The following is a 14,578-nucleotide window of genomic DNA, read 5'->3' as shown; positions in this document are numbered from 1 at the left end:
GTACCGGTGATCAAGAGGCTTGAGTCGCGTTGAGTCCTCTCAATGACCGGTCAGAGTGGTTGTTTTTCTTGTCGTTGGGTATCAACAGCTGGGTGGAGAGACGCGGAGCTGGCTGCGGAAGGAATGTGCTATAGCATGTTGATAAATACACATTGATTGGCATATCCGTACAGAAGAGGTAAATATGTAAGTCTGGAAGCACCTCTTTCGATGATCGACTGGGTGAGAGGAAGCTGATGGGCGCACTGAAACAACTGCAGACAAGCATAGCCATCAGATAATATCCCAAATAATCAGGAATACATTGGACGGAGTATGGTCCGAGGATCAAAGACGACATCGGCAGGAGGCGAAAAGGAGCCAAGCACAGCCAGGAAGCGGAAACCGACGGATGGTGACGAGAACAGTGTTGACGAGGATCTGGGCGAGCGAGAGGAGATCGGCAGGGATGAGGGAGACGAGCAAAGTCTGACGACGGGAATCGACGAGCAGGTGAGCAGCCCCTCATCTCTGGAGCTCAACACGTCCCTCATGTGCTCGTTCTTCCAGTCTCTCAAAGCAGCCGTCTGGTACGTTATTCTCGGCTACATAGCCTTCGTCTCGAATACTATCAACTGAGCTGATCGCTCTTCGAAACTCAATCGGACGCCCTCCCCAAGAAAAGGTATACGGTCGCCCAGATAGCCCAGGAAGAAGAAATCGAACTCGGGCGGTCGATGAGCGAGCCCTTTGTGGCCTCCCTGACCGAGCTCGTATACGCTCAAGCAGGCAAGTCACTCTCGATCGCAACGATAACCCAAGGCTACCCCCTAATTCCACTCATCCATCTCCATCAGATTGGACCTTATCTCTCTATAAAGATTGACTCTAACCCTGGTTTCTGCGTTACCTTTTAATTCATCAAAAAAATAGAAAATCTCGCTCTGGAGTTGAAGGCTTTCGCGGATCATGCGGGTCGGACTACGATCCGGGAGGAAGACGTGAAGCTAGTGTGCAGGAAGTCAACTGTCCTGGTCAGTCCTGGGATGCATATCCAACCATTCAAAGAGCGTTCATCATTTGCAGCTTGTGATGCATACAATTTCCTCTGATTTGTGTGTCTTCATTCTGCGAAACTTGGGCGGTCCCGTATGTGTGGATGACGACCTCTCCCAACCCGGCTCCCGTATTGTATATCAACAGCAGGAGATGCTCGATGAAGAGGCCCGGCGGTTCAACTCCGCCGGCTCCGCTTCGACGAAGAAGACCGCGGCAACCGTACCAGCAACCAAGAACGCCGCCTCGAAGCCCTTCAAGAAACCCAAGCCGAAACCGACCAAGGTCGGCTGTCTGCCTGCTGCAAGCTCGTCCCGTAATCCCCTCGACTGAGCTATCATCGTCTTGCGCGATACGCCATCCGGTCGAAAGCTCTAGCACCTGTGTCCTTGACTCTCTCTATCTGTTTTGCTATTACATGCGTCCATCACTAGCTCCTCCATACACATATCACCAGATACAAGTAATCCCTGTCGATCCCCAATCTTCAGATTGAGGATTGGGTCCACAAAAAAAGTCAATTCCAAAATTATCAAAATCCCCCTCCCCCTCTATCAGTCTATGACTGCTGTACACTAAACCTCATCCAAATCTGACCCGCTTCTTTTTGTCTGGAAGTTTATCTAAACATGTACACACACAACTTGACCTCGCCAAGGAATCAGAAATGAATTGATTGTACATGTCTGTCCTGAAAAGATAACTGGAGTGCGCGCGACACGTGTCGATCAACTGAACTCAATTGATGTTTGCGAATCCCCAAAGAGAGACACCAGGAGACACCTGGAGTCGGCTGGACCACATTTCGAGACCTGAAGAATTTATTACATCCAAGGTCCTTCGAATCAGGTTGGTTTATGTACGGTTTTTTTGGTGAGTAAGTGTGGTCCCAAAACAGGGCATATATACTCTGGTTGACACTCTGGATGTCAACAACTTTGGTGAACTCATGCTTTCCGGATCTTCGCATCACCCGCTCTAGTCAAGATGATGCCACAGACCTGTTTTTTGCGGGTTCCTGATCTCTCGATCCTTCAATCGGAAGTTGCGGTTTCATCAGCTAATTCTTTCTGCTTATCCTCGACTTTGATATCCTTATTCTACTGTTCGCCTCAAGACCTCTCAAAACTTATCATGCCTCTCCCAGCTAATCAATCGAGATCCAGTGGTGATAGAAAGATCTGCCTGCAACAGGAACAGAGATACATGGGAAAGGATCGAGGGAGATATGTAAACTGAGGAGGCTGATGAAGCAGTAAAACAAGCTTGGACATGGAGCAGCACGACCTGAAATGATATTATTCTCCACAATAGTGAAGGGGCTGGGGAGTACTTAGGGTAAGTGTGTAGGTTGGTCAAAAGAGAAATGATATATATGAGGGTCTGGAGGGCAAGATCAGTGATCGACGCTATTAGATCCGTCTTGTAGATCGAAAGCTCTAACATTTCGCGAACAAATTGATCATCCTCAACTTGATCCGGTTTATTCTCATTTTCAGTCTGTTCGTTGGATTTCTCTTCATGTTTGCGGTCCACTTCTACTTCAATCGTTGGCCGTTCAATAGTTCCCTCTGCTTCCAGGACCGATCGCGGTTTGTATTTGAAAATAAACTAGATTAAAAACAAGACCAAACACAGAATATCAGCCAGCGTTACTATTATTCAAGGGAGAGGGGGGGGCAAGGAATAATAAGACTGACTTGAAGGAAAGGATTTGGCTCGATTTCCTTGATAACGATGGTCAAATCACTAGGTGTATGGTTGATTATTGATTGTTGAGATAAGCCAGCAGTAGTAGAGAGACAATTTTTTATAGAACGCTCCGAGAATTTCATTTGATTAGTGGTTACAAGAGGCGGACCAGGGTATTTTGGGGGTCGCGGTCTACGCGCGTAGACTAGAGTCGATCTAAAGATATCAATTCGTATCGTTCCGAGTGACTTGATCACGTCTTCATCTTCACAGATCTTGTCTGCCGGATCAACCACTTTTAAAGAGCAGTCATTCAGATCAACCAGTTTGACGTTCGCGAATTCGAGCCATCTGTACCTAGTTGTTTCATCTGAGAAGATCTTGTCTCTCCGTTTTGGAACGTCTGACGACAATTTGTGCCGGTGGTGCGTACCAACAGCAATCCCGTCCAAGTAGATGTTGCAAACGTGGTCCTCCTCTTCCTCCTCTGGGAACGGGGATTGAGAACCGGTGGTTGCGGTCGAGTCAGGGCGACAGATCAACGAGTAAGCTGACGGTTTGATGTCGAAGACGATTTCGAATCGGCTGGCTGGTGGGGATTCGATCGTCACAATTTCTTGGATAGCCCCCGTCATCGGGTCGACGGTCGTTTCATGGTTGTATTCTTGCCAAGGGACTGAGATGTATCGCCTGGGCTTGGCTGATGCTCGTTGGCGGAGATTGATGGTGCAAGAAGCACCAGAGGCAGCGTTGACGGGCATGATGAGAATTGCCCTGGGTCTGTCGGCAGTCAGCAGAATTCTTTGTCAGCAATCGCGACATCAGATGGACAAGACATTGGGAAAATGCTTCTCACCGGAAAGATGGGGCGTCACTTTCGTCCGGAACCTGCGATTGAATGAACAGAGGTGGGGAAGACAAAGGAACGTTGCTTCACTAGCTGCGATATTTGGGCGAGTTGATGTGCCCCAACCAGAGCTCCCTTTTCAACTTTATGTTTATTTTGGAATAGATGTTCTCAATAGGCAGGGATGGAGCGAATACATGACAGCAAAGTTGAGCTGGATATATAACAACAATCATACACGGCGGGCGGTCTTCAAGCCGCCCAGGCCAGAAAAACAACTCTTTGAGTGGAAAGACTGAAACCACAGCACGCCAACCGGCAAGGTTGTGGGATCGGCGTCAGGCTGCCTATTTGACGGCCTTTAGTCGGCGGCACAGCTTCGCAAGACATGGGAGTACGGTGTGCTTAAATACCGCGCGGTGCTTGGAACAGATAAACTTCAGTCATCTCTGATGCAGTCATCAGAGGGGTGGCAGAAATGAGCGCCTCCCATTGCAGACCTGTTCAGCTTGCAGGTGACTAATATGTGACAAAGCCCTTGGGGCAATAAGTTAGGCTCCATTTGTCCGACCCCAAAAATATCAAAAAATGATGTGAAATCTTTCCCCCTCCCTTCCACCTCAAACCAATCCCTCTTCCACCCAAGACCATGGGATCTAGACGCAAGAAAGTACCAACCTCATCAAATCCTCCCCTGCAATCCCTTCTCCGCTTCCTGACCCCAATGAGCTCACCACTCCTGATAAGCCTGATGGCTTTTTGGAGTCTTGAGTTGGAAGAAACATGTGCAGCTCAATTTGGAATGATGAATAATATTTTCTCATTGTGTTATCAAAACTACTGACAGTGAGCTGCGACGGTTCCAATTTTTTGAGGAGATCAGCTGGAGGGAAATGAACATATTAATATTACCATGTTCCGTGAAACATATGTGGACAGTGGCCTACCAATTGTGTATGAACATGTTGCTCAATGTCAAGGTTGTCTATGCACATGATTGGTGAGATTTGCTGAGCCAATGCGCTCCTAAAAGCTTTCCTGAGGTTGGACTGGGCCTCTGTCAATAGTGTTTGCAGTGCTGCCACTGCCATAAGTCAGCAACATCCCAAGCTGTAGTAATTGAGGTACTGTTTAACTTGCTTGGACACCCCAAAAGCAAGGAATTGAATACTGTTTTGAAGCTGGAAACCATTGCATCAACAATTGCAAGCAAAAGCAATGGTGCTGCAGACCATTTTGGCAATCTGTTAGAGATCGTTGATTTGCACCCGGGTATTTTTTTGTACCCGGGTACCACCGGCATTTTTGGCCCAAATGAGACACCTGCACCCGCACCCACACCCGCAGAGCGGGTACCGGCGGTACCCGTGCGGGTATTGGCGGGTACCCGCCAACTAAAACTCACTAATTCAAACGGATTTCATTACTATTTATATCTCAATCTACTGTCAACACATCTTGTACCCTTTCCTTCACCCCTGTCTTGACCCTGTCCTTATTCTTGCTCATGTACTCATGAAGAGCCAGAGGTCCAACCTTGTTGTTCTTCGAATAGAACGACAAGGTCATTCCTCTACTTACAGATTCTGCGCTGAGGTTGTGTCTCCTAGCAGAGACGTAATCTCTGCCAAAGTTGAAGGTGCGCTCTACGTCTACGGTTGTAGCTTTATATAGAAAGCATGATCAGAATCAATATTACTTGTTTTGACGAAATAAAAAAAACTCGCTCACATGGGCAGCATAAGACATCAAGGGCCATTTGTAAAAGGCCGTGGTGAGTGTTCCCAGCACGTTTCTGCTTGGCCCACCACTTGAGCCCATTGACTGGCGCCCCGTTGTCCAGAACGAGCCCGCCAGAAAGCCAGATGTCCACAGGGTCTGACAAAGCATCAGCTGATCTTGCAGCAGCAGCAGCACCTAGCCCCATCAGGACACCGGTCTGGGGCTGGCGAGATGAGAGATATTAATTTTTGTTTTTATTTAAATTGTAAATTCAGAATGTAAGGAAAATTACCTTTGATACTGCTGTTTTTGATGGTCCTGCGGTCAAAGTGGCTCGCCTGGGCTTATACCACTTATCAAACATCTCGCGAGTCAGATCAAGCGCCTCATCAATCCAATCTTGAGGCCATTTCGCAAGCTTGAAGTACTCATCTTTGAAAGATGGGTGGAGAACTTGAATTTAAGTGTTAGCAAAGTTGTTTGAAACTGCAATTATGAATAAATTATTCCCAATACAAAGACTTACCCATTGCAATTCTGTAAATGGGTGAGCAGTCTGTGAGCGAATAATATTTATTGGTGATACCAAGCCCGGCACGACAAGCATTTCGTAAAGCTAGAGGATAAATTTCATCCTCATTTGCAATTACCGTTGAAAGGCTGGCGGTGATTTGGTCAATCAAGACAACGACTTCAGCGACACGAGCCGAGGAATTGGTCGATATTTGAAGAGTGAATCCGTAAAACGGTTCCAGAATCTGAACAAGGTGCCGCGCTAAGTCTAGGTCCTCCTGGTTGATATGTAGATTCCGAGGTGTCCCAAACTGCTTGTTGCGTTGCCATATGATACTGGAATGAAAAACAAATTAGAGCAGTTCACCTCCCAAGTGATTGATCATCAATTATAAATCAGACTCACATTGCTTCCTTGCATCTGACAATGCTCACGAGCTGTTTGTATGTCGAGTTCCATCGGGTCTGTACGTCACGCTCAATATTGTGTGGCTTCTTACACTTTTGTTCCCAACATATTTGGATAAATTTATCCTTAGAGTTCGGGGACTTCTTAAGTTTTGTTGCGATTCCACGAAACTGAAGGTAAAGATGTGTGAAAAAAAATACAGTGATCGATAAAGTTATGAGAGAATTGAGTGCAAACCTTTGCAAGGGACTGACGACATGAGGCTGAAGTATATAAATCATCTTCCGACTCCTTTTCAAGGTCTTTGATCTCGGAAAGAGTGAGCTCATTGTTGGGTTGTAGATCTCCTTCTTCCGCTTCAAGTGTATTAGGGTCCTCCCCATCTGGATCGTCACCATCATTCGCGTCGTCAAAACTAGAAAGCCATCAATCCAACCCGGAAACATGTGAGATCAGTTGAGTTTACATTGGTGCAATTGATTGGCTTACCAATCCACCAGGTTTTGAGGCTCTTCATCATCATCATCGGAATCTCCCAACTCAATAGGCTCGACAGTGTTTTTTTTTGACGTCCAAACGGTTGCATAATTGCCTTGACGATGAGGTTGAGGATGTGAGCAAAGCATTGTATCCACTGGGGCTCACCTTGGAAGCGCTTCCAGCCAAGTGTTCCCAGCTCAGATACCATCATTGCATTATTAGATGCATTGTCAGAAACAATGCCACAGATCTTGAGGGAGGAAGGGACGGTGTCAGACATACATTAGTAATGCATGCAATAAAACAAAAAAATCTTACTCGTTTTTCTAATCCAAACTTCTCAACAATGTACTGAACCACACTAGCCAGGTATTCGCCAGTATGCCTTCCTCAGAGCTGCACAAAATCCAGAGGGTTTGCTTCCAATGTGAAATCACCGGCACCATTGTCAACAAGCCGGTATATCACTGCGCCTAGAATATCAAATCCGTTAGGAGATTGCCACACATCCACACCCAAGTACATTGCACCTTTGTGCATCTGGAAAAAAACCGTTGTAAATGTTTGCATCATGAAAACCAACGAAAATGAAATGAAATCAGACCAACCCTCAATTCTTCACTCAATTTCTCTTGGACACACAAGTATAACATATGAATCGCGTTCAAGACCATCCTTTGACTGGGGAGATTCTTGATTATTGATGGATGCAGAATACGCCGGAGGCTGTTTGATTCAATCGTTGAAAAAGGTTTGGCCGCCTTGGCACACCAAATCACACATCTTTGCAACACCTAGATGTGTGATTTGGTCAGACCAGAGAAACTAGAGTAAATGGACAAAAAAGGAGTGCTCACCTCTCGGGGGTCAATCTCGCTGGTCCCACAAACACCAAATAACGCCAAGGTATTTTTGTTTGCAGGTGTCTCTTGCTTCCTTGAACATCGAGCTGCATGGGAGAGGAGATTACTGCATGACGAGTCGTACGCCGGTCGATTGATATTTTTACCACATCTAGTGAGAGTTGGGAAGTGTCTAAGCTAGATTTCTTTGATTTGTTTCTTTAAAATACCAAAAAAAGTCCTGAGGAACTTACATCTTACAAGGCCAGGCAATCATAGGATGGCTGTATTTGTCCAGTTGACTCGAAAGCTCGGGTATCTTGTACAAAGCATAGGCTGAACTGACCTGATTCTGCGCAAGTTTTTTAGCATGGTCTACATGCACAGACAGAGTTATAAATCAGGCAAGCATTTGGAAACCCAACCAAAACTGCAAAAGAAATATGCTACTTACCTAGACGCTGTTCATCAGTAGATTTGCCCCCGCCAGGTGTGGCACTGGGGGTGCTGGTTGAGTTTCCATCTTTTTGGAAGTCATTGGATTCTATTTGTTTGTCATTTGATTCTGTGTGCCCGTTTCCATTGGAGTTTTCTTCGGTTCCCGAGCGTTGTCAGAGTCTCTTACGTGATCGGGGCATTTTTTGCTTTGTCGGAGGATGCCAGCTGGAGTTGATGGTGGATGGCGGAAGGGAAGGGAAGCCGTCTTGCATGTCACGGCTTTACTGAAACCGCAGCACAGGTGACAGACCCGGCTGCATTGGATGTCAACTGTATCTACATATGTGAGCGGGTGCGGATGTTTAATACCCGGGTACCCGCCGGAAATTTTCAGGAATCTCAGGCATCCGCACCCGAACACGCACCCGCTGGCGGGTACCCGCCAGCGGATAGCAGGTACCCGCAACGGGTGCAAATAGACGATCTCTACAATCTGTACATGCCAAACAGCTTGTTAGCCAAGGGTAAGTTAGTATAGGTTTACTTGCATTAGCAAGTCTCTTGTGCATGGGAAATTTTGATTGCTGGGTTTTCTGTACGTGATTTCCTCCACATTCAGGGCTCACACTTCAATAGGGTCTTCTTCCACGTAATGCAGCTGAATATCATTGGTAGGAGTGTTGTGCAGCACTTACAATAAAAGTTTATGCAGAAATGTCATACTTTATTTTGAAGAAAGGTTGGATAATTTCACATTTTTTCTGGTTTTGTTGACCAAGGTCAACTCCATAAGTTTCATATCCTTTCTGCATGGTGCATCTTGCCTGATGTCAAATGAGTTCCAAGGCCAAATCAACCCACAGAGCCAATGTCCTCCAGTAGGGGTCTAAAAGCTGAGTTAGAGAAAAATAAAGTTCATATATAGAACTGGAGCGCCTTCTTGACCCTACCAGCCATTGCCCTCTGCCAGTATGGGACAGGCAGGGAGGGGCCAATCAAGCACTGGGCTGTTACACAAAGACATCCCAGGTGGAATTCAATTTCATTTAAAGTTGGGTGTGAAGTTTAAAATAAATTTAAGTGCAGTATAAGCAAACCAGAAGACTTGATTCATTCCAAGCATTATTCAAAAGACAATACTTGCCACAAGTCAGTCATTGTTGTGCTTTGATTCAACAGCAACATAGCAATGTGTACCAACACTGGCCCAGTACAATTTGAGTAATGGTATTTTAGCAGTAACATATTGATTTCAGCCATGTTACCTGTAATGGTAGTGTATTACTGTTAGTAAAAATTTATCATATTTGTTTTTGGGCTCCGTTGCGGTAGCGGAGAGTCACTTAGATTAAGTTATGGAACCTTTACTTGTTACTGGTAACAAAAAAGGTGGAAATAATGGTGTTTTCTCCCCTAATATTCTTCTACTCAACATATGTAGCAAAAAATAAGTGTACTGTGATAAAAGGCATTACCGCACATGATAAAGCATTGTGATACCCAAAGCAAAAGCAAACAAAAAAAGGAAAAACAACCTTGTTACAATAGAGCTGGGCCACACAAAATCTTGTTACTGCTAATTTTAACAGCTTAAATAGGTAACAGAGATTTATTTGATTTCAAATTGGTCCCAATATCCTATTGAATTTTATTGATCAAGTGTTGTGTGTACTAATCATCTCATGATGGTTAGAGCATCACTCATGAATGCTGAGTATGTGAGTTTGACTCTCGCACTCACAGTACACAAGTTGGTGGCTTCAACAACCACTTCAATTTTTCAATAGTTCTTAGTAGTATACGTACTTCAATGGAAGATGCTGGTGTTGAAGGTGTCAGGCCAGAGCTGGCCATAGGGAAGCGCAGTGGTGATCTTAGGATACATGCAATGCAAAGGTGAAACCGCTGCACTGCGCTGACATCAGCTGCACTTTTAGCGCAGTGCAGCGGTCTACCACTGATCCTCCACCCCAATCAGCGCTAGCGCTGCGCTAACACTGAGTTCAGTGGTTTGCCGCGGACGCCTGCTGTTGATCAGTGTTAGCGCAGCACCGCTAAAGGGGGCCAACGCTGAAAATCAGCGCCGCGCAGCGGAATGACCACTGAATGACCGCTGACTGCTTTTTTGGCTTCAGCGCGCTGATTTTGCTGCGCCCGAATAGGTGCTGAACATGGATGCAGTTACAGCGGCGCTGCCAGCGTGTTTACTACATAGCTAATTCACCCAATCAACCTCCCCACCACCCGTTTGTCTCCCATTGGAACTCACTTGGTCCTTATGACCATGCTGGGGCACCACAAAATCAGTGCGCTGACGCTGAAAAAGCAGTCAGTGGTCATTCAGCGGTTTTTACGCTGCGCTGCCACTGTTCTCAGCGGTTTGACCGCTGATTGACCGCTGATTTAGAGGCCCTTAAATCTACAGATTTTTGCAGTGAAAATAATTAGCGGTTAGCGCAGCGCTTTTCCTGCTTGTTTTCAGCGCACCGCTTTTCCCGCTTGCCAGCTTATTTTCAGTGCAGCGCTTGTCCCACTGATTTTCAGCACAGCACTCCCAAAAACCACCGCGCTGTTTGCAGCGCAGTAGTTCCACTGTTTTACAATGTGCCAAGTATCCACATAAGACCTAGAAAGCCTGCAGATTGATGGATCCACGGACCCTGGCAAGCCCCTACTAGACAGCCTTATAACGTAATATCCTGCTTCCCAGGAATTTTCCATTTTGAAATGGATGTAGTTTTGGTTTTTTGGGGACAACCAACTGTTTGAAACCAACTATTTCAGTATGTTCATTTTTTCAAATTTTGACACAGTGTATTTGAAACGGGTCAATCTAAATGCACGCCAATTTTTGACTAGATGCACGCCAAAAAAGTGGCGTGCACGCCTGTACGCCAAAATAAATGGCGTACAGGAGCAGTGCACGCCATTTGTTTGGCGTGCGTAGCCCTGCACGCCAAAAATACTCTTTTTTGGAAGAATTTTGGCGTGCACAAACCCTCCACGCCATTTTTTTTGGCGTACAGGCTTTGCACGCCACTTTTTTGGCGTGCATCTAGTCAAAAAGTGGCGTGCACCATGTTGAATGTAATTTTTTTGGCGGGAACAGTTGCACACAAAAAAATAGGGTGTGACCACTGCGGCCCAATGACATATTTCATGTACTATTCATAGTGCCTCTTCCAAGCTCCGCGCTATGAAAAGTGCCTCCGCCAAGCTCCGCACTATGAATGGTGCCTCTGCCAAGCTCCGCCAATGAATAGTGCTTCCGCCAAGCTCCGCCACTATGAATAGTGCCTCCGCCAAGCTCCACCACTATGAATAGTGCCTCTGCCAAGCTCCACCACTATGAATAGTGCCTCCGCCAAGCCCCGCCACTGTAAATAGTGACTCTGCCAAGCTCGGCCACTATGAAAACTATTCATCCTGGCACTATTCATAGTGGCGGAGGCACTATTCATCATGCCGTTGGGGAGCAGTGGCCAACTGTGCCCCCCAAAAAACTGCATGTAAAACGGTGCACGCCAACTTTTGACTATATGCACGCCAAACTAGTGGCGTGCAACGCCTGTACGCCAAAAGAAATGGCGTGGAGGGTTTGTGCACGCCAAAATTCTTCCAAAAAGGAGTATTTTTGGCGTGCAGGGCTACGCACGCCAAACAAATGGCGTGCACTGCTCCTGTACGCCATTTATTTTGGCGTGCAGGCGTGCACGCCACTTTTTTGGCGTGCATCTAGTCAAAAAGTGGCGTGCATTTATATTGACCCATTTGAAACAAGGGTACACCTGCTGCGCTGCGCTGAAAGTAGCAGCCTCACCCCTTGCACTACCACTTTTTGGGTTGGATGAAAAGCGGGAACCCACTAATTTCAGCGGTAGTGCAGCGGTGGTTTAACTTTTGCCACGCTACCAGTATTTGGGATGGCCGCGTAGCGGTCCCCCGCGGCACTGCGCTAAAAGGATGCTTTTTTGAGCGCAGCACAGCGGTTGCACTCTTGTTTGAAACAATTTAGGCCCCGTTTGGCGCCGATATAATTGGTGAAATAATCCGTAACATTTTGATTATTTCACCCAAAATAAAATGTAATTGAATATATTGCTGGCGTTTGTCAGTACATTGGTATAAACCCAGCCAGCCAACCACCCACCTCTCAATCAACCAAGAAAGCGAATGGACAAACTCTCCCTCCACTTGATGACCACCCACCCAGTCATCGAGTGGCTATAGCCTATGACCCACTTCACCCACTCAATGACCCAGTCGGTCATTGAGTGGATGTATTGTAGTCCACCTGATGAACAGGAGGGTTTTAGTGGACTTATATCCACTCAATGGCCCGGTTGGTCATTGAGTGGAGCATGTTCCACTCGACAACCAACCGGGTCACTGAGTGGATACCTACTCCACTTGATGACTAACCGGGCCATCAAGTGGAGTATTTATCCACTCAATGACCAACCAGGCTATCGAGTGGATAAGTCCATTCGATGACCCGGTTGGTCATCGAGGGTCATCGAGCAAGTGGAGTGTTATATCCACTCAATGACCAACTGGGCCATCGAGTGGATATACAAGTCCACTCATTGAGTGGATACATCAAGCTAGTGGAGTGTTGTATGATGTATCCACTCAATGAGGTCAATAATCGAGGTTGGGAGTTGCAAGGGTGGGTCTGATTTTGCTGCCAATGTATCGGCATGTAGGAACTGTAATTAAAAATTATTTCATGTTTTGAATATGTTGGTTTGCCAAACGCCATCACCATTTTACCGATATAATCGTGAAATATTTGTGAAATATATCACTGATTATATCGGTGCCAAACGGGGCCTTACATATGTAAGTAACATCTGCAGCCATTTGTGTGGGTTTTGCTGAAGAAAAGTACAAAATTAGTGTTCTGGTTATCATTGACAACATGGGGGTTCACAATTGAATTTTACTAAACTTTGGAGCTAAATTTAAGGTCTTGATGAACAAAATTTTAAAATTTTGGTAAACTTCACAGAAGCAAGTGATACTCAGTAATCAGTCAAATCTATCAATTTCTTTTTAGAAAATGTCCATAAACACCTTAAAATGTGTCCTAAAGTTTTGTAAACTTCATTTGTGAACCCCCCACCCCCCCCCCCCCCCCCCAAAGTATAACAAAAACTGGATTAAAACAAAAAAAAAATGACTTTTAGAAGCCTTTCGGACCTTCCTTGACACTTTTAATGTATTCAACTTGGGAGCATGAGGGGACAGGGCAGAGCAGGTATGTAGGCACACTATGTATGCACCTTTATGCACAAACAAAATTGAAACACACCAAGTATTCCCTTGGAAAAGAAGACCAGATTGAAACATGGTACATCACTATGCCACAGAAAAAAAATCCAAGCAGTGTCAGTTTGAAAAATGTTTCACAGGTTTACCAAAAAAATATTTTGAAACAATTTATGCAAGGCTGTCTAGTAGGGGCTTGCCAGGGTTCTATCCACATGATATTGATTGGATAGCAAATGGTGGATCCGTATGATAGCACAGGAGCTACAAGCAATACAGCTTATGCAGATCCAGTTTTTGAGAAGTCATGTTTTAGTTTTTTTTTAAATACATCAATGGTGATACAAAAATTCTGAGTAGACAGAATTGTAGAGGAGATGCTGAAGGTTCAGGAAGCTGTGGTTAAGAACTTTGGAGGTGCTGGGGGTGGAGCTATGTGTTAAGAAGTTAAAAAAACCTTACAGCCAATTGGTACTTTGTGCTCCCCTAGGAAATTGAACTTAGCACAAGTCCCTTGCCTGCCGGGGGGCACGAAGTGCAACCTCCCGTCACGAAGTGCAACCTCCCGTCACGAAGTGCAACCTCCCGTCACGAAGTGCAACCTCCCGTCACGAAGTGCAACCTCCCGTCGGGGAGGTCGCACTTCGTGCTCTCTGTGAGACTGAGATCCTGCGGGGCTGCCCCTTCGGGGCTCTCACAGTGAGGCTTTGTTAAGCTCGAGGAAATTGGGGGATACTATGCAAGCCTCCAGCCCGGGGCACTTGTGTCAAGTTAGATGCCTGGCTCTGTATAAATTTTGAGAGATTTGCACAATGGGCGAGGCTCAGTCAAACCACTGGATTGTCAACCGTGTGCCTGTGTCCCACTGCCATGACCGCACAGTGTTGGTCATCTGACAGGGTTATGGTTTACTATTGGCTGCCTAAACAGCGTCAGAGCACCCAATGTGTTGACCTACCCGGTCAACATTCCGCTGGATGGCCAGCAGTTGGACCGTTATGACACTAGGTGGTGAGCTGTCTGCATCCTGGGCCGTTTGCAAAAAACGTGCGCCCCGTACTTGCATTGTCATCTCCCGCAGGGTCAAACTCAAGCGCCAGGACAGAAAAACTGATGTACATACTTCGGGTGTCAAATAGCGCCGGCCGTGCAAACGTACACGGCGGACGCACTTTTAAGGTTTTTTGCCGAAAAACCTTTGAAGTGAGGGTTCTCACTTGGAGGACCTCCAAAGTCGCCGTCCTTCGGATGATCTTGGAAGAAAATCCGAAGATTTTCCAAAGGTGGGGCAAAAACTTCAAATGACATTTGAAGGTGACAGAAATATCC

General features: G+C 46.1%; 2 protein-coding genes across 2 annotated transcripts; one reads left to right on the top strand and one right to left on the bottom strand.

Annotated features, from left to right (window-relative positions):
* Positions 1 to 315: 315 nt before the first annotated feature.
* Positions 316 to 1,368, top strand: PtA15_1A124 (uncharacterized protein; the record flags this gene model as incomplete). Its single annotated transcript, XM_053165118.1, has 4 exons — positions 316 to 569; positions 665 to 768; positions 913 to 1,013; positions 1,183 to 1,368. The coding sequence occupies 4 exons, from the start codon at positions 316 to 318 to the stop codon at positions 1,366 to 1,368; spliced, it is 645 nt and encodes a 214-aa protein (XP_053016341.1).
* A 789-nt stretch (positions 1,369 to 2,157) lies between these two features.
* Positions 2,158 to 3,488, bottom strand: PtA15_1A123 (uncharacterized protein; the record flags this gene model as incomplete). Its single annotated transcript, XM_053165117.1, has 2 exons — positions 2,158 to 2,646; positions 2,736 to 3,488. 2 exons carry the CDS (start codon positions 3,486 to 3,488, stop codon positions 2,158 to 2,160), a joined length of 1,242 nt encoding a protein of 413 aa, XP_053016340.1.
* Between the last annotated feature and the right edge of the window lie 11,090 nt (positions 3,489 to 14,578).

The sequence above is a fragment of the Puccinia triticina genome, chromosome 1A (assembly GCF_026914185.1).
Source record: "Puccinia triticina chromosome 1A, complete sequence".
Lineage (NCBI taxonomy): Eukaryota > Fungi > Basidiomycota > Pucciniomycetes > Pucciniales > Pucciniaceae > Puccinia > Puccinia triticina.
This window is presented reverse-complemented; position numbering and strand designations above follow the sequence as displayed.